The 21,148-nt window shown below is 40.3% G+C and overlaps 3 protein-coding genes across 3 annotated transcripts; 2 read left to right on the top strand and 1 right to left on the bottom strand.

Moving 5' to 3' along the window:
- Nucleotides 1-627: 627 nt before the first annotated feature.
- On the bottom strand, nt 628-2,630 carry GLRG_00535 (major facilitator superfamily transporter; the record flags this gene model as incomplete). Its single annotated transcript, XM_008091220.1, has 3 exons — nt 628-800; nt 858-1,807; nt 1,858-2,630. The coding sequence occupies 3 exons, from the start codon at nt 2,628-2,630 to the stop codon at nt 628-630; spliced, it is 1,896 nt and encodes a 631-aa protein (XP_008089411.1).
- A 2,250-nt stretch (nt 2,631-4,880) lies between these two features.
- GLRG_00536 (uncharacterized protein) lies at nt 4,881-5,365 on the top strand (the record flags this gene model as incomplete). Its single annotated transcript, XM_008091221.1, has 2 exons — nt 4,881-4,934; nt 5,027-5,365. 2 exons carry the CDS (start codon nt 4,881-4,883, stop codon nt 5,363-5,365), a joined length of 393 nt encoding a protein of 130 aa, XP_008089412.1.
- Nucleotides 5,366-16,620: 11,255 nt separating this feature from the next.
- Nucleotides 16,621-17,139, top strand: GLRG_00537 (uncharacterized protein; the record flags this gene model as incomplete). Its single annotated transcript, XM_008091222.1, has 2 exons — nt 16,621-16,839; nt 16,924-17,139. The coding sequence occupies 2 exons, from the start codon at nt 16,621-16,623 to the stop codon at nt 17,137-17,139; spliced, it is 435 nt and encodes a 144-aa protein (XP_008089413.1).
- Nucleotides 17,140-21,148: the final 4,009 nt, after the last annotated feature.

Here is a 21,148-nt window from a genome sequence, read left to right on the forward strand (position 1 = left end):
CATTCCCCTGATTGGCCCGCATCAACGACATTTGCAACAACCCGCAGGGACAGGGCCTGGACATAAGTCATTCCGATTTCCTGGTCCCCCCCCTTCGTCCTCTTGCCAGATACAAGGGCGGGGAGACGAAGCGGGTAACATATGATACCTAGTCACGATGCGAACCTGGATTCCGGACCTGTTACATCCATCTCAAGCCCCGCCGCCGATGCTACTCCGGCAGGGCACCGCATCTGGTTCCGGAGGCGGCATGTAACTAACGGGGGGGGGGGGGGGGAAATCCCTTGTCGGAATCGAGAGCACCGCCTCAGTGACTCGGTAGTCAACAACCAACAACGTGGGTGGGACGGCTTTTCACAACGAGCGCTGCGAGTCAAATAATCTATCTGCACATTGATTGCGAGGCGCACGCTTTCAGCAAGCGGACTCTCAGCATTGCCGCCGGAAGTCTGGACGAGGACGACGCCGTATGAGCGTTCACTGAGAAGAATGTTCGCACTATGACTGTATTATGACTACGGACGTCTAGACAAAGTCGACTGTGTGTAGGGTATCATGGATGATGAAAACAAAACCGTGACAGAGCGGCTCCCAATCCAGGAGCTTGGTCTGGACCAGCACTAGACATTACTTGGCCGCCGTGCGCCTCGTGCCAACGAAGCTGTTGGCCCTGCTCGCAGATGGAGTACCTCTGGGGGTACCGCGAGGCGTGACGCGGTTCTCGCCGAAGAAGCGGTTTTGCTGGCTGTACGAACGCTGGTAACCGGGGCGAGCGGGCTGGTCAGCGCCAGAAGCAGCACCTAAGAGGACATGGTCAGCATATCGGTCAGTCAAGGCGGCGTTCGGGTTCGACGTACTGGCCGGTCTCTCTCCAGGAGCGTAGCTCACGCGGCGACCTCCAACATCGTCTCTCGCGCCCGCAAGCTTCTGCGCGAACGGCGAGCGAGCGCGCAGGGCGGGGCCCTTCCAATAGATGACGTAAACCGCAACAACGAGAACGAAGGATATGCAGAAGAGGATCGTGCAGGCGTACTCTAGGTTCTTGCCGCTGGCGGCGCCGATGTTGGTGAAGAAGGGCGTGGCGGGCACGGTGAGGACGCCTGCGAGAAAGTCGCGCGCCCAGCCGTTGCCACCAGTCGCCGAAGCAGAGTAAGGGCCGTATGCACACAGCATGTAGTCGATTGTAGCCATGTAGATGGCGTAGTTGGCGATGCCGACGATGGCGGCAAAGACCATGGAGCCGATCCAGTGGATGGGCGGGCCCTGGATGGTCCAGGCGAAGCCGATCAGACCGATCGGGAGGCAGGGCGCCGTGTAGAGGAGGATCCAGAGACGAGACTCGTACTGGGCCCTGTCGTCGTTCGGCTTGGCCTCGCGCTCCTTGATGTTACGCCTGATGGCGGGGATGAAGAGAAGCCAGGCGAGGACGTAGCCGATGCCGATGGGGATGAAGGCGAGGCCAACCTGAACGGTATCGAAGTTCCACTGCTGGTAGACGAGGACGAAGGATTGAATGAACATAAAGATGAGGGCGTCAGAGAAGCCAGAGAGCAGCGACAGCACGAGCACGATGGGCTCCGTGAGGAACATCTTGAAGGGGCGTACCCAAGTGGACAGGATCTCCTTGACGGAGAAGCGATCCTTGAAGGGAACGAGTTCGTCGGGGCCCCAGATGTTGGGGTTGCCCTCCTTTCTGCGGCGCTTGGCGATCCGGTTCATCATGATTGTGGTACGCGTCTCGGGGACGGTGAAGAAGTGGAGGGCCTGGACCGCGACTCCGAAGATGAGCTGGACCCAGATGGACCATCTACACTCACGTTAGCTTGGTTCTTGTTGAGGCGGATGGTATTCACATACCTCCAGTTCAAGTAAGCCTCGGTGAATCCGCCAACTATGGGGCCGAGTACGGATCCGCCAACCGAGGAGAAAACGACGTAGGCGACGGCGTACTGCTGATCGTCGGACTCGAACAAGTCGGCTATCATACCGAGGGTGACGGAACCGCCGGCGGACGACAGACCGCCCAGAGCGCGGCCGACCATGATTGTGGCGAAGTTGGGAGCCAGGGCGACGGGTAGCTGCCAGACGTTGACGAGGGCCAGCGAGAGCTGGAGCACCGGCCAGCGGCCGAACTCCTCGGACCAGGGGGCCCACAACTCGCAGCCGAAGGCGTAGAGGACCAGGAAGATCATGGCGCCGCAGCGGCCGGCCTGGGCGCTGACGTTAAACTCCTCCGAGATGCCGGGGATGGCGTTGGAGTAGAGCGAGGTGTTGAAGTTCATTGACACCTGGACCCAGAAAATGACGGTGAGGATATACCACTTCTTCCACTTTGGGAAGCCGAATCCCAGCTCGTTGTAGCAGTCGTCCTCGGTGATCTCGTACTTGTCGTAGGTGCCCAGCTTCTCGAGCTTGGCACCGTTGCCGTTGGCGTTGCCGGCAATTCTGTTGGCTTCGTGCTCCGAGTGATCGGTGCCGTGCCCGAGTTCTTTGGAAGAGGCATGCTCGCTGTTGCTTACATCAGCATCCGCCGCGGGCTCGTCGCGGGATTCGAGCTTCTCGTTGGCGAGTTCGAGATCGGCCTGGTTGATGACCTGAGGCGGCTCCTCGGCGAAACGAGTATTAGGCATAATGGGCGAATACCATAAATGTCTGTCTATGAGTGTGATGAAGGAATGGTGAAAGAGAGACGGAAAAGAGAACAGATCTGTCGCTGTCCTTCCCGTTTATAAGAGGACCGAAAGGAGACGGAGAAAGGGTAGAGGCATGGATAGGCGTGTAGACCACCTCGGACGACCAAAACTCTGTATGGTTCAGGAAACAAGGGATCGGCCAAGATTGAACAGTGGTTGGGAGAGATTCAGAGTATATCAATGCCTAACGGGACTTGGGACGGAGAAGCCGAGGGGCGTTGCTCTCGGCCTCCATGACGATTGACCGAACCAAGTTGTCTGCTGCTGTTGTCTGGTCTCTGACCCCAAACGTGCGGTAGCCCACCGTGACATCACTGACTACGGCCGGTGACGCGGAACCAGGCAACGTCTAGCGCAGTCAACGCCCCACATTTCGAGATGCATCCTTTGGCGGACAATGAGGGAGAGAGAGGAGAAGTGATGAAAAAAATCCACCCTGGTAGCGTTGGTCGTGCCAACGTCAGTTGTGCGACCAAGCGACCGTACCTTAGTGTCAACGTCAGACCGCGGTTACACTGTCACAGGTCGGTGAGGCGATCCACAGTGGGTGAATTCGACGGAGAGAGTCCGGAGGAGGAGGAGGAGGAGGAGGTCAAAATCAGGGGATGGCATGGGATGGGGTGGGATGGGATGGGGATAATGCTCACGTGCACGGTCAGTGACTTGGGTTGATGCCGATCAAAGTAAAAGTCGGGATGCCGCCAGATAGATGCTAGATGTCGCCGACCCACGACTGGTCGCATTGAACCGCCCGAGACTTGCGAGCAGTGACGGAACGGGATCGATCACGACAAGGCGGTTCGCGGCCCATTTCGCTGTCAGTGGCCGGCGGAGAGTTGAAGTTTGTGCCAAGTGGCGGTACAGCGGCAGCGAACTTGGCAAAGGCGGCATCCCAAAGCTTGTTTCCCACGAGTCCAGCTGTGCCTGGCTGGCAATTGCCAAGGCACGACGCCATGATTAGGTCAGCGAGAGCAGCAAAAAGACCGCCCACCCTCTTAGTAATCGTAGCGAGGTTATGTTATTTTTCATTGCTAGGATTTCCCTTTTTTGAATCATTTTCTCCCTCCGTCTTGGTATCGTATTCCCGTTGTCCTACCTAGATCAACAAAGGCCGACGGAAGAGGAAAAGCTTCCCCATTTGGCTGCCTACGAGGACTTGCAGTCACCCCGCGGCACCAGGCGATTCGGATTGCCAAACAGGGCAAAGCGAAATGCAGGAGCGCGAACGGTGGCTCAAGCGATGACGTCTTCGGTCTGGGGGTCCGAGGGAGCAACAGTCCATCATCCGGGGCAGTCCCAATCTCCAGTAATTATTCCCGCTCTGATCAGTTCCCGGGTTTTGCATCTCTCCATGAGTCCATCCTATCTCCATCGATCTAGCCTTTATCCCCCGCAACATTATCTGTCTGATCGCAATTGTTATTTGACTACGGGATGAAAATCCCAGGCGTTGGGTCAGGTGTACCTGGTCACTCGCAAAATCTTGTCCAATCCGCCCTCTATGCATCCACGAACTCAGCTTCTCGATGATCGACCGCTCCCGCAGCCTCAGCCGTCCCGGAAGCTGCCCGCGCGGCCCGAATGGCGATGAAACGCGTGGACCGAAGCATTCCGAGCCAATCCACCCGCCGCGGTCAGTCGCTTTACAGGGTCAGCGGAAGTGGAGGCCCCCCGGACGACATCACCCGTTGTGCTTGCGCCAACGTCGTGGCGCCCGGATCAATTCTTTTTTGACACCAGCCAACGAAGCAATTCAGGACCTAGTAGCTTAGCGTGCCCTGCCCTATCCGTACTTCCGACTGAGTTTCGACGCTGATTATGGAAGAGACCATTAGCGCCTTGGCTGTCAGCCAGGCCAGGCACATCTTCAAGACTCTACGTGATTGAAGTGAAGGCAGACGGACTCTTCATCGCATCCTTGGATTCCTTCCCAATCCGTCGCAAAGGGCTATCTGCCGAAAAACAATCAGCCCTTGAGAACTGAAACAGCCCACTTGGGGACCGAAGGACGAGCATGACTCGGCCGCCATGTAGTAACACTGTTGTCACCAGAGCACGTCGTCCGATTCGACAAGCTCCGACACTTGTGCCTGTTTTCGGACTCTGGAGGCTTAGCCTGGTCACATGTGGTGCCGTTGCTGGCAAAAGGGAGTTTGACGGAGCTGAAGACCCTGATCACCCAGTGGCATGACAGAGGCCTCTGCAAATCTGATTGATACCGCGGCCCCGTCGCTACGACCAGTAACCGTCACTTTCAACGGCCTTGGTACAACTCCCAAAACCCGGCTAACAACTTTTTGATTTTGGCAAGCATCAAAATTTACCTGAGCAAGGCGCGGTCCCTGAGCAACCTCGCCACCAGGCTTGCCCTGCATTCCGGTAACGAGCAAGTCTTGGTTGGCTTCGTCGGCACCGTCTCGTCGGCACCACCGAGCGTCAATGACCGATTTATCACCCTCGACCCGGCAACCATCGAGGCAGAGAAAGAGCAGGACAGCGCGCTCGCGCAATGGGCGGCCCTTGACGCGCTGCTCGCATGGCTGTCGCGGCTCCACCCTATCATCGCCATGGTCGTCTTCGAATCATGCATCGGCATGTTCATGGGTCCACACGGCAGCTATGCCAAGGCCATATTGACGGTGTGCGACTTCATGTTTGGACTATGGAGATGATAAGCTTGACACTAAAGAGCTGCAGCAACCGCGTATAGTACAACAATCTAGTATTCTATTCTCTGCATCCAACCCACGGAAAGTCGGTATTGCTTGTTTTTTCTCTTAGCTGGCTACTTCCATGCCTTGCGTTCTTGACAATAATTACAGTTCTGGAGCAACCGATGAATGCATGTTCACAAATAGACCAGTATGTGTACCTCATAGGTTGTGAGGCCCATCGAAAGTAGTCAAATGTCAGAGCATGATTGTTGGTATCACAGGGATCGCGATCGTAAAGCAGTAATAGTTCGATTGACTACTAGTTGCTTGTTGAGATGGATGATAGGAAAAAGAAGAAGAAGTTGTTGCCGCGGATATTTGTGGTGGTGTAAGTGAGCCGCCAGGGTAAGTCACGTGATAGTAAATTACGTAACCATAGATCAGCTCCACTATTAAACAGTTAAATATCCTAACACTAGTAACTTTCTAAAGTAAAAGAAAATCGCCACAAATAGCCTAGATACTGCCTAGCAGCTAAAAAGCTTAAAAACGTAATAAAAATTAAAAGTATAAAAGTATTTAATACTTTTTGTTTATATAATCTATTATATAGCTTAAAAAACTTATCCTTTTATACTAATCTAAACTATCTTATTTCTAACTAGTTATATAAGCGCCTTATTAGGTAATAATTTAGTAAATTTATTAGTAAGATTATTATTACCTTATATTTATTATACCTTATAAACCTTATGTTACTTATATAACTACTAAAAAGCTATAATATTAATTATAAGCCTTTTTTTTTTATAGTCCTAAGCTTAATAAGGCACTTATAAAATAAGTATAAGTTAGTATAAAGGATTATTAGTATATATAGTAGCTTAAGGTAGTTAGTAATTATTATAATAGTTATACTAAGTGTATAAGTAACGTTAGCGCTAGTAACTATACTATAGATCTTAAAGGCTAGTATACTTTAGGTAACTTACTTACACTTTATTAAGCTAAAGTAAATAATATTACTAGTTATAGTAAATTTATTACCTATAGTAGTACTTATAGGTGCCTTATTAGTAAGAATAATAATAAATCTTAGCTATAAAGTAAAATCCTTATTATTTATAAATAATCTATTTATAAAAATAAAAAGCTTTATAAATTTAAAGTTAAGTAAGTAAAATAACAGACTATAGTTAAGGTTATTTATTTACTATATAATATAATAGTTAAGTGCCTTAATCTTATTTATATTAGGTAATTAGTGTTATATTATAATAAAGTAGTTAAAGTATGCTTTAGGCTAATAGACTAACGTAATATATATACTATAGGCCTATTATTTAATATACTACTTAAGTGCTTATAAAGATTCTTTATTAATAGGTTAAAGTCTTTTACTTTAGCTTTTTTATTAAAAAAAAATCTTCCCTTTAGTAGTTAGAGATACTATACTACTATTAAAAGTAAGTAGGTTATTAATAGTAAGGATTTACTTCTCCTTAGTAGTAAATATAGCCTTAATAAGCTTATTAGCCTTATAGGTAGAAAAGGATTTATCTAAAAAGGTAATAGTATTATTAGTCTATATACTAATAATCCTAAAGTCTAAGCTTTTTATATTAGTAATTAGTAGGTATAAATTAAAGGTTAAAGTCTTTATCTAAAGCTTTTCTTTATAGTAGTAACTATATATTACTTACTAGTAAGTGCTTACCTTTATAATACTATATAACAGCTTTACTACTTATATAATAGTGCCTTTTAGATAGAGGTCTTATATTTATAATAAAAGGTATATAAGAATTATATAATTTAATAAGGTAGTTAACTATATATATACTTAGGTAATATTATATAACTAAAGTAAGAAATTATTATTATTATAAATAAAAAATAAAGTAAAAGTAAGAATAAGGCACTAGCTAGCTTACTAGATTATAAGTAACTAAGTAAAAATTACTTTTTTACTATTATTAGTGTATCCTTAGATAATAAAGTAGAATTTCTTATATAGTTTTTTATTCTAGCCTTTTACCTTATTAATAATCTATAATTTAAATATTTATATTTTAGTATACTTATTCTTATTATATTAAATAAAGTAAAATACCTTATAAATAATAAGCCCTTTAATCTTAGTAGTAGTTACTTACTTAAAGGGTTTCCTTAGGGTAGTAATAATACCTTTTTTTTATAGCTTAATTAATAATAGTTAGTTAGCTTCTTCTTTTATTAAGATATATACTATACTTATAGTAGTAAAGAAGGTAGTAGGCCTAATAGTAAAGCTAGTTTTATTAAAGAAATTAATATACCTCTATAAGTAGCTAGCTTTTTGCTTTAGCTATAGGTATATAGTAATAGTAATACTATTATATATTTCTTTAGTAGGCGTAAGGATATTAGTAAGTAATAAGGCTACTACGCTATTATTATTATTCTCCTTATTACCTTACCTACCTACCTTAAAAAGTAGCTATTATTACTTATTATAAGTATCTTTAAGGTATAGTTTAATAATAGTTAAATAAAAAGTTTATAGGCCTTAAGGGAGGTTAATAGTATAAGTAGTCTTATTATTAGTAATAAGGTAAAAAAGGCCTTACTAGCCTTTTTTCTTACGCTAGATATAGACTATAGATTAAAGTAAAAAAGCTACTATTATAGTAGTATTTAGGCTGTTATATATAGTTACTACCTTATTAACTTACTTTTTTATATAGATCTAGTAAATAGCCTTTATTACTTTTCTTACTACTTTAGCTTTTTTAAGTAAGGTTAGTAAAAATAGTAATAAGTTAGAGATTTATAAGTAGGCGCTAAAGACTAATAGCGTAAGTACTAGGCTATTTAGGCTAGCTATATTATTAATTACTTTAACAGCTAGCTAAAAAGTAACCTTAGGTATATAGCCTTTACTATAAAAGATATTATATATATATTAGAGGGGCGTATAGTATCTTTTAACCTTACTAATACTATTATAGGCTTTAATTAGTATTTCTTTAACGTTAATATAAAGTAACCTTACTAACTACTTAAATTTACTAGTATAAAAGTTTAGGCTAGTATTAGTAATAATCTAGTTAGGTAGGCTAAAGTAGATATTAATTTAGTATATCTAAAGTGCCTCCTATATATACTTTATAGTAACGTTTTTAAGTAAATAGGCTACTTAAAAGGATATTATAGTATTAACTATATATAAGGCTAGGCAGTTACTATTAAGGTAGATAATATTAATAATAATCTTATAGTTAAAGTTATATTTATTATTATATAAAGTAAATTTAAAGTAACTAGGCGCCTTTATATTTATCTAGTAGTAGTAGCAGACCTTAGTTAATTTCTTTAAGGCTATAATCTTAACTTTATTACTAGATTATTAGAGGACGTAATAAAGCCTTTAGACTAATAAGTAGCTAAAGTAATAATAAATTTACTATAACTTATTATCTATAAGATAATAGTAAGTAATACTTTACTTATATTAATTAAGTAGTATCTATATATAGCCTTATTTCTAAATAATAGGTATAATAGTGTTACCTTAAATTAGCTTATTAGTAAGGTTATTAAATTTAATACTATACTAATCTATATCTATAAGGTAAAGTAGAAATAAGGTATTTAATAGTATTATATAAAAGGTTAATATACTAAAGGGGGTTAGTATATTAATTACCTCTTATAATTTAAAGTAGTTACTACTACTAAAGTAGATTTTTACTTTACCTACTTATAACTTATTTATAGCTAGATTTCCTTTTATTTAGTAGTAAAAAGTAAAATACTACTTATATCTAGCTATTAAATATTTAGCTACACTAGAGTTAGGTATAATACTATAGAATAAGATAAATAAATATTACTTATTAAGGGTAAAGACGTCTACGTTAGGTAGCTTATTATTATATAGATTCTTATATAAGGAGTTATCCTTTATAAGAAAATAGGTTATAAATTAGTTATATAGTAATAAAAAAAAAGCAGGCCTATTAATAGTAAATAAGTTAAAGAATATTATTAATATATAAAACGTAGTACCTAATTCTTTATCTTTATTACTTTTTATATAGTTACTTTCCTTATCTAAAGTAAATAGCTTATATCCCTTAAAGTTAGTTATAAAGTAGTTAAAGGCTTTAGGTAAAAAGTCTATTAGATACTACTTTTTATACTTATAGTAGGCTTATTACCTTTTATCTTTTAAGTGCCTTATTAACTAATAGTTAGGCTTACTATATATATAGTACTTCTTTATAAATAATAATAAGGGTAAAAGGGGTGCTTATTACTATAAATTACTATTTAAAGGGCGCTATAGTATAAAGTTACTATAGCTATAGTTATGTTAGCTAAATTACTAGTAACTTTACTAGCTATTATAAGTATAGTTAGTCTAGTATTAATTATCTACTTCTTTAGTTAGGTATTAATATATAGGTTATTTAAATTATATTATATTACTAATTACTAATTAGAGCTAGCTATATACGCTAGTAAACGTTAAAGATAGATTAAAAAGGGTAAGGAAGCACTTTTTTATCTTATAGCAGGAGTTAAGTAATTAGTTATAGAGGGCTACGTTAGATAAAGTACTAATCCTTATAACTATTCTTATAAAAGTAGTTACTTTCTTAATAAGTAACTCTAGGTATTTAGCCTTACTTTTATCTAGATTATTTAAGATAGTCCTTATTAAATTAGTCCTTTATAGCTTAGTAAGGTAGGCCTAAAAAGTCTCTTTATTCTTAAAATTACCCTTTATCTATATAACTATAGTAATAAAGTTAGTCTAGTTATAAAGATAGTTAGTATAGTACTTTATAGCCTTACCTTTAAGTATAATAAAGAAGGCGCTTATAAAATACTTTTACTAAATCCTAGCCTTTATATAGTAGTTATAAAAGATTATAAGCTTTAATTTAAGTAACTTATATACCCCTTTACTATACTTTATCTTATTAAGGTATAATTTAATAAGGTTAGTAAGCTAGTAAGTTATAAGTAAAGTAGTAGTAACTAGTATAACTAATAGGTAAGGGTAAGTATTACTTACCTACTTAAATAGTAAAGAAATAAAATTTAGGTTATTATATAATAAGGCTAGATTAATAGGCCTCTATTAACCTTTTTAGACTTAAGTAACTTATACTAAAGGGGTAATAATATAAGAGGGGCCTAGTTAATCTTATGTTAATATTATTTCTAGTAGTAGGTCTATAATATCTTATATAAAGTTAGGTTTATTAATCTTTAAGTAAAAATCCTTACTTTTTTTTTTTCTTTAATATCCTTAAGCGTTTACGCCTTTAGATTATTAGCCTTAAGGGTATAGTAAATTTATTTAGTAATAGTTAGTAACTTTACTATTAATACCTATACGCCCTTATATATTAGGTAGTCTCTAAATTTAATAATAGTTTTATAAGTAGTACCTTTAAAGGTATTAAGTAACTATTCTTTAAAGTCTTTAGTAGTATATCTCTATAGCTATTAACTATATAACTATATAAAGCTATATTATATTATTTAAAGTATAATAATAGTGCTTAAGGCGTTACGTTACTTAACTTAGGTAAGGCTGTTAGGAATATTAGCTAAATTAGTTATACCTTATAGTTATATAATAATAAAGGGCTAGCTACGCTTTAGGATAAGATATAGATCCTTAATATCCTATAGATAGATATACTTTTTTACTCTAGCTAGCGCCTATAGTTTACTTTACCTTTTACTTAGTCCTTCCTTTACTATTATTACCTTTTATTAGCCTTACTAACCTCTTAAATATAGGCACTTACTTCTTACCTATAGGGTTAGAAGTAAATCTATATATTAGAGGAATTACTACTATTAGTATAAATAATAATAAGATAAGTAAATAAATAATATAATATAAAGAGGTATAAGTAAGAGATAAGGTAAATAAAAAAATAAAATAATAGATAAATAGATAGTAGTAAATAGCTTTAAGGAGGCCTTACGCTTTAGTAACATAAAAAGATAGCTCTAGAGAGGCCTTACGCTTTAGTAACATAAAGAGATAGCTTTAGGGAGGCCTTATATTAGATCTTACTTAAAGAATAAGAAGAGACATATACTATTTTTAAAAAAAGATATACATAGACCTTACTTTTTAGTAAGTAGGATACTATAGTTAAAGATTTTTAAAAAAAAAAAAGTAAAAAGTTAAGGTTATATACCTTACTTAAAAGTAAATAATAAGTAGTCTTCTTAAATTAATTAGGATAGTAAAGTTAAGTAAAAGTTATATTAGTTACTAATAACTATACCTTACTTAAAGAAAAAAAGAAAATAAAAAAAATAGTATAGTTATTAATAGGTATTTAAAAGATAAAAAAAAGTAAGTAAATTAAGATAATATAAATAACTTCTACTTTTTTTATCTTACTTAAAGAATAAAAGGAGGTATACTTACTAAAAGTAACACTTAGCTACTAATTATTTAGTTAAAAAAAGAAGTTATAATTACTATAGGCTACACCTAGCTAATAATATAATATTAGAAGTATATAAAGGTAAAATTAGTAAAAGCTATTTACTTATAAATACTATATTAAAAGTAAATTACTTAAGTAGTTCTTACTTAACTACTTTATAGCTAGTCTTACTAGTAAGATCTTATTTAGATAAGAACTTATAGAAGTCTATTTACTTATAATCTTATATAGGCTGTTACTACTATAGTAAAATAAAAACTTAGTAAAATAAAAATCTTAATAATTAAAAAAAAAAGGTTAAAAAATAAAAAGAAAAAAAACTTAAAGAAACTTAGGTATAAAAAAAAAATAATTATACTAAATACTATAAAGGTTATTAGTAAGTAAGTAGTATATAAAGAAAAAGACTTCTCTAAAAGTAATAAAGTTAATAGTAGTAATAGTAGTTATTATATAATAGACATAAGGCTTAAAAGGTTATTTACTAGGTATTATAAGATCTTAGGTACTAATAATCTTTAGGCTAGATAGCACTTTAATACTTTAATCTAAGCTACTATAGTAAGTAAAGTATTATAAGCCTTTTCTAATAATCCTTATTAATCTATAGTAGTAGTAACTATAAAGTTAACTACTAATTAGTGTTAGTATTATAGGGATTATAATTATAAAGCAGTAATAGTTTAATTAACTACTAGTTACTTATTAAGATAGATAATAGGAAAAAAAAGAAGAAGTTATTACTATAGATATTTATAGTAGTGTAAGTAAGCCGCTAGGGTAAGTCACGTGATAGTAAATCATATGACCATAGATCGGCTCCACCATTGAACAGTTGAATTTACTTTAAATATAAGTCAAACTACCCACTTTCCGCCCACCCCTGCATTCCGCCCACCCAGAAAATGCCGCCCAGCCACCCACTTTCTAGATAGCCTCAATTTTCAAAGTGCCACAACATTTTCCATTTTTCTCCAAATCACTTTATTTTTTCAGAATACCTTCCTTATTACCTAATAACTAAATATACTAAAATTAAGATTAATTAGGCACTTACTACTATTACAAAGGGTATATCTCTTTATAATACCTCTAAGCGATAGGGTATACCATAATTAACACTTTAAGACTAGAAGAACAGCACCTAAAAGAGGGCTGCTGCCTTTAAAGACCTCTAGTAACTATCTTATGCCTAAGAGGCCAGCCTGGCCAGTTAGGTGCAAAATCAGGCCGATCTTAGGCTTCCTCTAACCTATTAATAACTAAGGGATTTCACCTAGCGCATCCTCTAAGCTATAGGAGATACCTAACCTTTAGGAAGGTAATAGGTAAATACCTTCTTATAAAGGTATCTATCTATTAAGGTCTAAAGAAGTCGCTCTATTAATTCTAGGCATATTAATAGGGTATCTACTAAGGTTATTAGAAATTAGTTTAAATATCTTACTATACCTTATATTACTACTATTAACCTAGCTAATAGATATAATATAAATAAGACTAGTATCCTTAAGGGTAAGAGGGATAATAGCCTAGTGCTAGGTAGGGCTACTATAAGGGTAGTAAGGAAAAAGCAGCTTAGATTATAAGCCTAAGTATTTATTATTAAGTGTATATCTACTAAAGGTAATACTATTTATCCTTTAGTTATATATAAAGGTAAAAGGGTCTAGTAGTAGTAGTTCCTTTTAGATCTTAATTTATATAAGGGATAAAAATTTATAGTAATAAAAAATAAGTAGACTACTAATAATACTACTATTAAGTAGCTATAGAGGGTTTTTCTCTTTTAGACTAAGCCTTCTTAACTTTATAAGGCTAGACTACTTATCCTAAATAGGTATAAAAGCTATATAATAATAAAGTTTATATAGTTATACTATACTAATAATATCTATTTCTTATTCTTATTACTATATACCTTTTATATCCTCTAGCCTCTTAATTAAGTAGTCTTTAGTCTTATAAAAGTAGCCTATTATAAGAAGCTTAAATACCTTATATAGTAAAATAATTTAACTATTATTAGTAAGAGGTTATTTATATCTTACTACTATAAGGCTTACTAGGCTAGGCTAACTACTAGTAATATTAAAAGTAGCTAGAAATACACTAGGTTATAGCTAGTTACTATTACTAAGCCTCTAATAAGCTCCTATTTATTACTAGATATATTAACACTATTAATACTATTAATACTAATTAATAAGAGGGTAAAAGGGGCTTATAATACCTATACTAGCTAGGACTTTAAGGAATATTTATTTACTATTAAGTAGTCTATGCTAAAGAAGGTTAAAGACCTTAAGGATTAATTACACCTATTTAGCTAACTAAAGTAAAACATTACTACATAACGCTAGCTCTTTAGAAAGGTTAAAAAAGGCTTCTAGTAGTAGTCCTTTTAATTAGCTACTACCTATTATTAAATAAAGCTTCTATAGGCTAAAATTAATAACAGTATAGTAAGGAAAAAGAAGGCTATTTATCTAGATCTAAATATTAAATTTGTAATAATTAGAGATATATAGAAGGCGTAAATTAAGGTTAGTAAGGCTAAAAGTAATATAGCTAAATCCAGCGTATTAGAATTACCTAGTAAGGCTAAAAGCTGTATTATTATAGCTTTAAGAGGTAGTTAATAGTTATTTGAATAAAGTGGTGTTGGTTGTGATGGCTTTGATTTTGGGTGGGCGGAATGCAGGGGTGGGCGGAAAGTGGGTAGTTTGACTTACTAGAGGGAAGCCACATTCGATCAATACTATGAATCAGATGAATAAATTTTTGTGTCTGGGAAACCCATTAGACATCATCACACACGTCTGGGTGCTAGGAGTTGCATTTGAGTCTAGATTTACCAAACGGATCATGAATCGCCATCCAGTGCAGTGTATCAACCTGGAACAGTATACATGTTGGTTCGGTCACCTGTCGTGCATTGTCAGCAGCTGTTGCACAAAGCCAAGATAGGCGGTGAGGTGAATAGACTAATAGATCCATGATTCGTCTAAACCTTACCTACCCTTCAGGCCGAAAGAGTTCTTTTCTAGCTACAAGTGGATCCGCCGGCGACCCTTGTAGAGCTAATAACCCCACAGATTCAAGACAGTGTTCGTGGCAGCTGGGGTTCAACGTAACTAAACCCACATCGTGCAGTTGAAGCAACGTCAAGGCATGTAAGCTGCAGTGCAATGTATCACCTGCAGAACCTATCCAGAGGTCTTGTATTACATTTAGGCATTAGGCAGTAGCAGGTGATCTTTGTTATTATCTTGCCCGTTGAGTTTGTTCCACATATTTACAACGCAAGAGGACGGGTGGATATAGTCTATAGACTGACACACTCATATACATAGATTGGGATTTCCAGTCAGAGAAAAGGCCCTATACGAGCAGGATCAGATCTGCCAATCCGCATAAGTCACCCCTTACATGCGCCTGAGAATGTATAAGCCGGCAAACCGTTGCTTACACATAGCCTGGGTTGTCTCTTGTATGTTTCTGTCGCCTCATTTTGAAACACACCGGCCTCTCCCGAACAGCTCTGTGTCTCTGGCGTACGCACTAACTCGTGAAGGACTGACATCGGCGACGCTCGTACGACAGCTCGACTATCAGCAGGCTCACAGTCTGTCTGGGGCGACTGAGTTGTTGGCCTAGGCATGAGAGACAGGGTTACTATTACAACCGGCGGCGCGTCTAGTTAGCCCCTCATTTCAGGCTAAGCAACATGCATGGGTCTTAAGCACGGGCAGGCTATCAAAATACCTCGTGATGCTAGCTAGGCAGCAGTTAAATGCTCAAGATGGAAACTTGCGAATCTCACTGTTGTACAGATCTGCGGGTCTAACCGCATTAGGCAAAGCACTCAATAGAAATAATACGTCTCTTTCCGTTAGCCCCAAAGGTTACAATGTTAGACCTGTTTTCAAGTAACTAGTTCATCGCAACAATTAAAGGGGAAAGGGCCGGGCCCTAGTTGCAACCAGTCTGGCCACTCACGTTTTTCGACCACTATATGATGGACACATGTTGTCGAAAATCAGTTTCTTGGCCCAATGACAACTTCTGGTTCTGTTGTGTTGCATTCGAAACTAAAGTTGTCAGTGCGGCTGACATGTGGGATGTGTCAGCAACACTAAGTTCATTAGCTGATATGTGAGCAACGAATGAAGTTCGACTACACAGGCGACCAGTAGTTGTTGCTAACTATACACTATTATCGCAGGGACCATATGTTGGAAAAGGACTACCCCGCGAGAGAGGCAAATTCGACACCGTCCTCCGGTAGACGAGGGTGTATTACTTCTCGCCTCTATAATTATACAGCCGCTTGGTCATCAAGGCTAAGGGCAACAGGTTCTTTTGCAAGACATGCAGAATACGACGAATCAAACAAGCACGGTGACGATATTCTATCAGCAGTACATCGCAACTGCACGCACCCTACATGTGATAAAGCGGGAGAATTGACTTCAAGAATTGCGGGGACGCATCTCAACAAACAAGATGGTTTCGGACGTCGCCAATGGTGGGCAGATAGGTGGAAGCAGGTTTGTAGTTATGCTAACAACGAAGGGAACCTATGGGTGTGAGCATCTCACCGAGTTAAGACTAAGAAGCGAGAAGAAGAAGGGGGGGTGGGAAGAAGAGGTATCAAAACCTGGCGTATAAAGACCATGGCTGTCGCCCGTCTGCTCCCAGTATCTCATATCAGCTTCGACATCTCATCATCAGCCATCTCCCCAATAAACCATCCATTCTGCATACCCAACTTACCTTCGCGGAACCCATTGCAAAAAGATGCTTCTCAAGAACTTCGTTCTCCTCCTCTCGGCTGAGCTCGCTGCTGCCGCTGCATTCGGTCCTCCCAGGGACTACTCTCCCGAGGTGATTAACCTTGAAGCTACCGAGCTCCAGCGCCGCGCCGCCTGCGCCGCCGCCGGCGTCGTCAACGGCCAGTGCGGCCGTTTCTACCGCGGCACGGGCTGCAACGACCAGATCGGTGCCAACGGCCCTGGTGTAAGTTTTTCCCACGCTGGTCTCCAGATCAGGCTGTCATGTCCTGCTTCATGTGTCGTTTGCTGATTCAGAACTGGGCTGCAGAGATGCAGCGGAACGTGCTGGAGTTCCTCCGACGCCATCGCCAGCATCAGGGCTGTTGGCGACGGGACCTACGGCACCAACTGTCACTTGTACTACGACTCCAACTGTCAGAGCCAGATTGGAGAGACGGGCAACGCCATCACTGGAGGAGGAAAGTGTTACACGCCTTCGGATGGCAGGACTGGACACAGCTACTTGTGCTGGTACAGGTGCTAATTTTCTGGTTGATTGTGCTGGGGGGAAGTTGCTTCATGCCTTTCCACCAATGTCTATCAGATATTTCATTCATCTCTGCTTCTGCCTTTGTTACAAATGGCTCTAAGATTCATCTAAATGTTCCGGATGCTAGCGCAATCCTTGCAGAAATTGGGGTCTTGAACTTGTCAAACTCCAGCAGGATTCTTAGCTTTTGTTACAAAGCAATGTAAGGCGTTAATTGCTGCCCGCACTTGAAAGCTTCATTTGCCGTTATGCAACAATACACAAGAATCATCGCATTCGATAATCCTTCCCTCATTCATGACAGCAACACGATCAAATCCCACAATCGTATCCAAGCAATGGCGATAATGGTGCGGCCCCTGAACACACTCCATAGGAGGTCTTCAGTTTCAAGGTCCAAGTTATACAAACATGCTGGGTTAGCAAAATAAATCCAATCCACTAATTTCATCACGAAAGTGATGTATACTGTCTCCAAGTAGTTGCATACCTGCTGGTGACCTCGGCATGTATAACGATCCTAGAAGGCCGTATTATAGCTCTAGCAAGTGAGAACAGTTGCTTCTGTCCTTGGCTGAGCGACTCTGGCTTCATGTTCCCACCTGAGCCTCATTGCTACTGAACGTGATTGAAGAGCTGCATTTTCTGCAAGGCTTCTTCAATTGCCAAGTCTGATGATGTTTTGTGAGGATCAAGATTCTCGCGAAATGTACTGGTAATAAAGAACGGGTCTTGTGGAATCGCATTAATGCTCGGACGGAGTGTAGATAAGCAGTAATCGTTAATGTCCGTCGAATCGATGAGAATCCTCCCTCCGTGAGTATCTATCATGAGAAAAAAGAGAAGCGATAAAAGACGATTTCCCACTGTACTATCGTTAATGCATGTCGACCAGGTTGACAAGGTACACCCGTATTCACTCTATTCACCTTCCACTGCGACCACAGATACCGACTACATTCCCTGCTTCAATTACTAACGCCTCTAAGTGCGACTTTCCTATCATCTAGTCTAACACAGTACGTTAGTAGTCATAAATAGAGTTGATATATAACTTCGACTTACCCGTATGAGGCTGTCAAGTTTTCATACTCGACCCGACCTAACACTGGCTCTTCCATATGACTTAATCCAGAATCTGTGTCTTGTTCGTGGGGAGTTCTTTTGTTCAAAGTCAACAATTCTTGCCACCGCATTGATGATATCTCCATCAAAGTAGCCATAGGCTTCGCAACTGGAAAACATCAAAGAGAAACGATGATGCAAAGTACATGAGAAGGACTGTAGACGGTTTTCGGGATCGGATATGCTCAAGCCAGGAGAGTGGAAAGAATAAGCATGCGTTGAAGGCCACCACCGCTGCAGCAGAAATTGCAAGATTATCCTTATCGAAGCGAACCCAGAGAATGAAAGCGGTTATCTGGAGGAGTACGTAAGTCTCGATGAAACTCTTGACAGTTTAACGTCAGCTTAAATCCATACTGGTTACGATGGGTTGAACTGCAGTGCTTACCAGCTTAGAGTTTTGCAAAAGCCGCGCCTTGACTCTATGTGGCTTTGTGTGCGACGAATACAGTCGAAGGAGTGAAAGAACCAGCACGACTGATGACGGAAGAATTGACAGAATTGCTCTTTTAAATTGATCGCTAATATTCGTATTCAAGAAGGCAGGCTGAACACAGCGAAGGCAACATCGAGCTGTTCCACAACTGTCTTAACATATAGCCCTAATTAGGCCCTAAGATGAAAGAGAACTTATCCGTATTTATTGGCTATAGTCCCAGTTTCAAGTGAATGCCGTGGAATTCTCCGTATCCGTCAAGGCGTTTTGTACGTGTACGTGGTGTAGCTAATATTCGGTGAAATATAAGAGGCTGGTGGCCCCAGAAAGAACACAAGGTATCCTCATTGATTAGTGTAGTAGCTGTGTTGGGTGTTCAATTGTGTTTGCAGTTCTTTCTTTGTCGCCCAACTATACCCACCTCGCCATTTCCTGCGACTTCCTTGGCATTATCGAGGCACCCTTCTACCCGGGCGCTGTCTCCATACTCTCAATTTTCTACACCCGCAAGACGATTGCTACCTAGTCCGTCGTCTTCTACCTAGGTAGAATCGTCGCTACCTCCTTTTCTAGCCTCATCGCCACTGCCACTTTTACATTATCAACAGTTGCTGCAGACTATACTGGCAGTTGCTCTTGGCACATAGATAAAAGGACGTATCATACGGTAAGCCTAATATATGTATACAACCAACGAGATCCATATACATGTTTCTATGAAAGAGATGGCCATATTGCTCCGGCTCAAAAGAGCCTGAATTGAACCCTGGTGTGCGTGTCTGTTAATAAGGCTCCCCTGAGGCCTTGACATAACAATTCAAACTTTAAAAAGACAAAAACATTTTGGTTCGTTTCTAATACCTAAGATCTGGCTGTAAATCAGTAAGTTTTTTTTTCTAAATACGGGGTGAGAAATGTGAAAAGGCGTCGCTCAAAAGATGCTGCCGGATCGATGTGTGGCTTGGCGGGCCCAAGATGCCCTTCAGTTACTTGGATATCGTCTATGTTGGAGTTTAGCATAGGAAAGCGCAAGAAACTAACAACACTATCGACTGATAGCATGGACGGGGAAATGGTCAAATGGACGGATGGATAGATTAATTGGCACATACAATTGCATCGCAAACGGATGCCGTTATCACTTAGCCACTAGTACCTTATCCGTTGACAGCTGCCAGTTGACAGATACTAACACCTTCTTGGCGTCCGCCTCTCACGCATTGCTGTCTAGACATCCCCGGAGTTTTCAAGCGTTTTATCTATCTGGTCAAGAAGCATGAGACAACATGCATTTATCATCACGACATCCCAGTTCTTCTTTCCCCCCAATGATTTGGCACCAAATTATAGTATGTACATTTTCTCGGGGTTAAAACGTTAATCTCCGCCACCGGCGGGCCTTCCGAGATGTGCAACACACTATATAACGAGCCTCAGTCTCGCTGGCAGCCTTAGCGTTAGTTGGGAACCCACCCGCCCGATGGAGTCCGATGGAGATGCTGGTTGGCGTCCCCTGACCCCGGCCCCGGATTTCACCGGTCCTCTCGGTCTACCTGTCTCATAGCTATCAATCAGCAGAAGGGATTGCGAGCCACAAAAACTCAGCAGTCGCTCAATCATTTTGACTGTATGTGGGCTACGACACGGCGAGGTCGCCGCAATAGAGGCAAAGATTTTGAGATGAGCGGCCTGAAATCTTGGTCAAAGTTCACACGTCAAAGAGTTCTCTTGGCAATGAGAGTTCAGATGAACCACCAGCCTCGGCTGAAACCTTGAAAATAATGATATAAACTGTCTGATGAAGGTTGTGCTGGAAGATTGTATTGATGCGATGGAACTCATAACAAACTGCCTGCGAAGGCGGAATGTGCAGGTGACGCAAGAGGTCCGATAAAGATAAGCCCGGTCGGCACGTGATGTTCTCTTCAACTTTTGTGCTACATGTACCAGTTGTTAGAGTGACCAATCACTGTCGCGTTTGACACAGTGTTCTGACCAGACAACGTTCATGAACGGCAGTCATGTCTCGCTCAGGCAAAGACTTGGCTTGGCCACCATGGGATTTGCCAACTATAGATAAAAGAAACAAAAGCTTCGATTGAAAGCTGATTACTCGTATTCTATTTATGAGTTGGTGATTCGCACGCAGGTCAGGCAGCTACCGCTGCCTAAGCTCGAGACGGGGTAGAGCAGTCAGATCTGGGCGACGAATGGGCTTCTGCCAGGGGCATGGATCCATTAACTGATGCCTGCTGGGATGCCCTCCCTTGTTTTTTTCCGATGAGCAAATTCTCCCGGTACAGCCTCGGTGGGAGTCGCAACTAATGACTTGGCTTTCTCCTTTTCGGCTCAATTGCTGCGGATCAGGAATCCGACTATCCGTACAGTCTTATACAGGAACAGGAACCTTGTGCGACTGACTCGCGCAGAGATGACATTGGG

This window comes from Colletotrichum graminicola (genome assembly GCF_000149035.1).
Source record: "Colletotrichum graminicola M1.001 genomic scaffold supercont1.2, whole genome shotgun sequence".
Classification (NCBI taxonomy): Eukaryota; Fungi; Ascomycota; class Sordariomycetes; order Glomerellales; family Glomerellaceae; genus Colletotrichum; species Colletotrichum graminicola.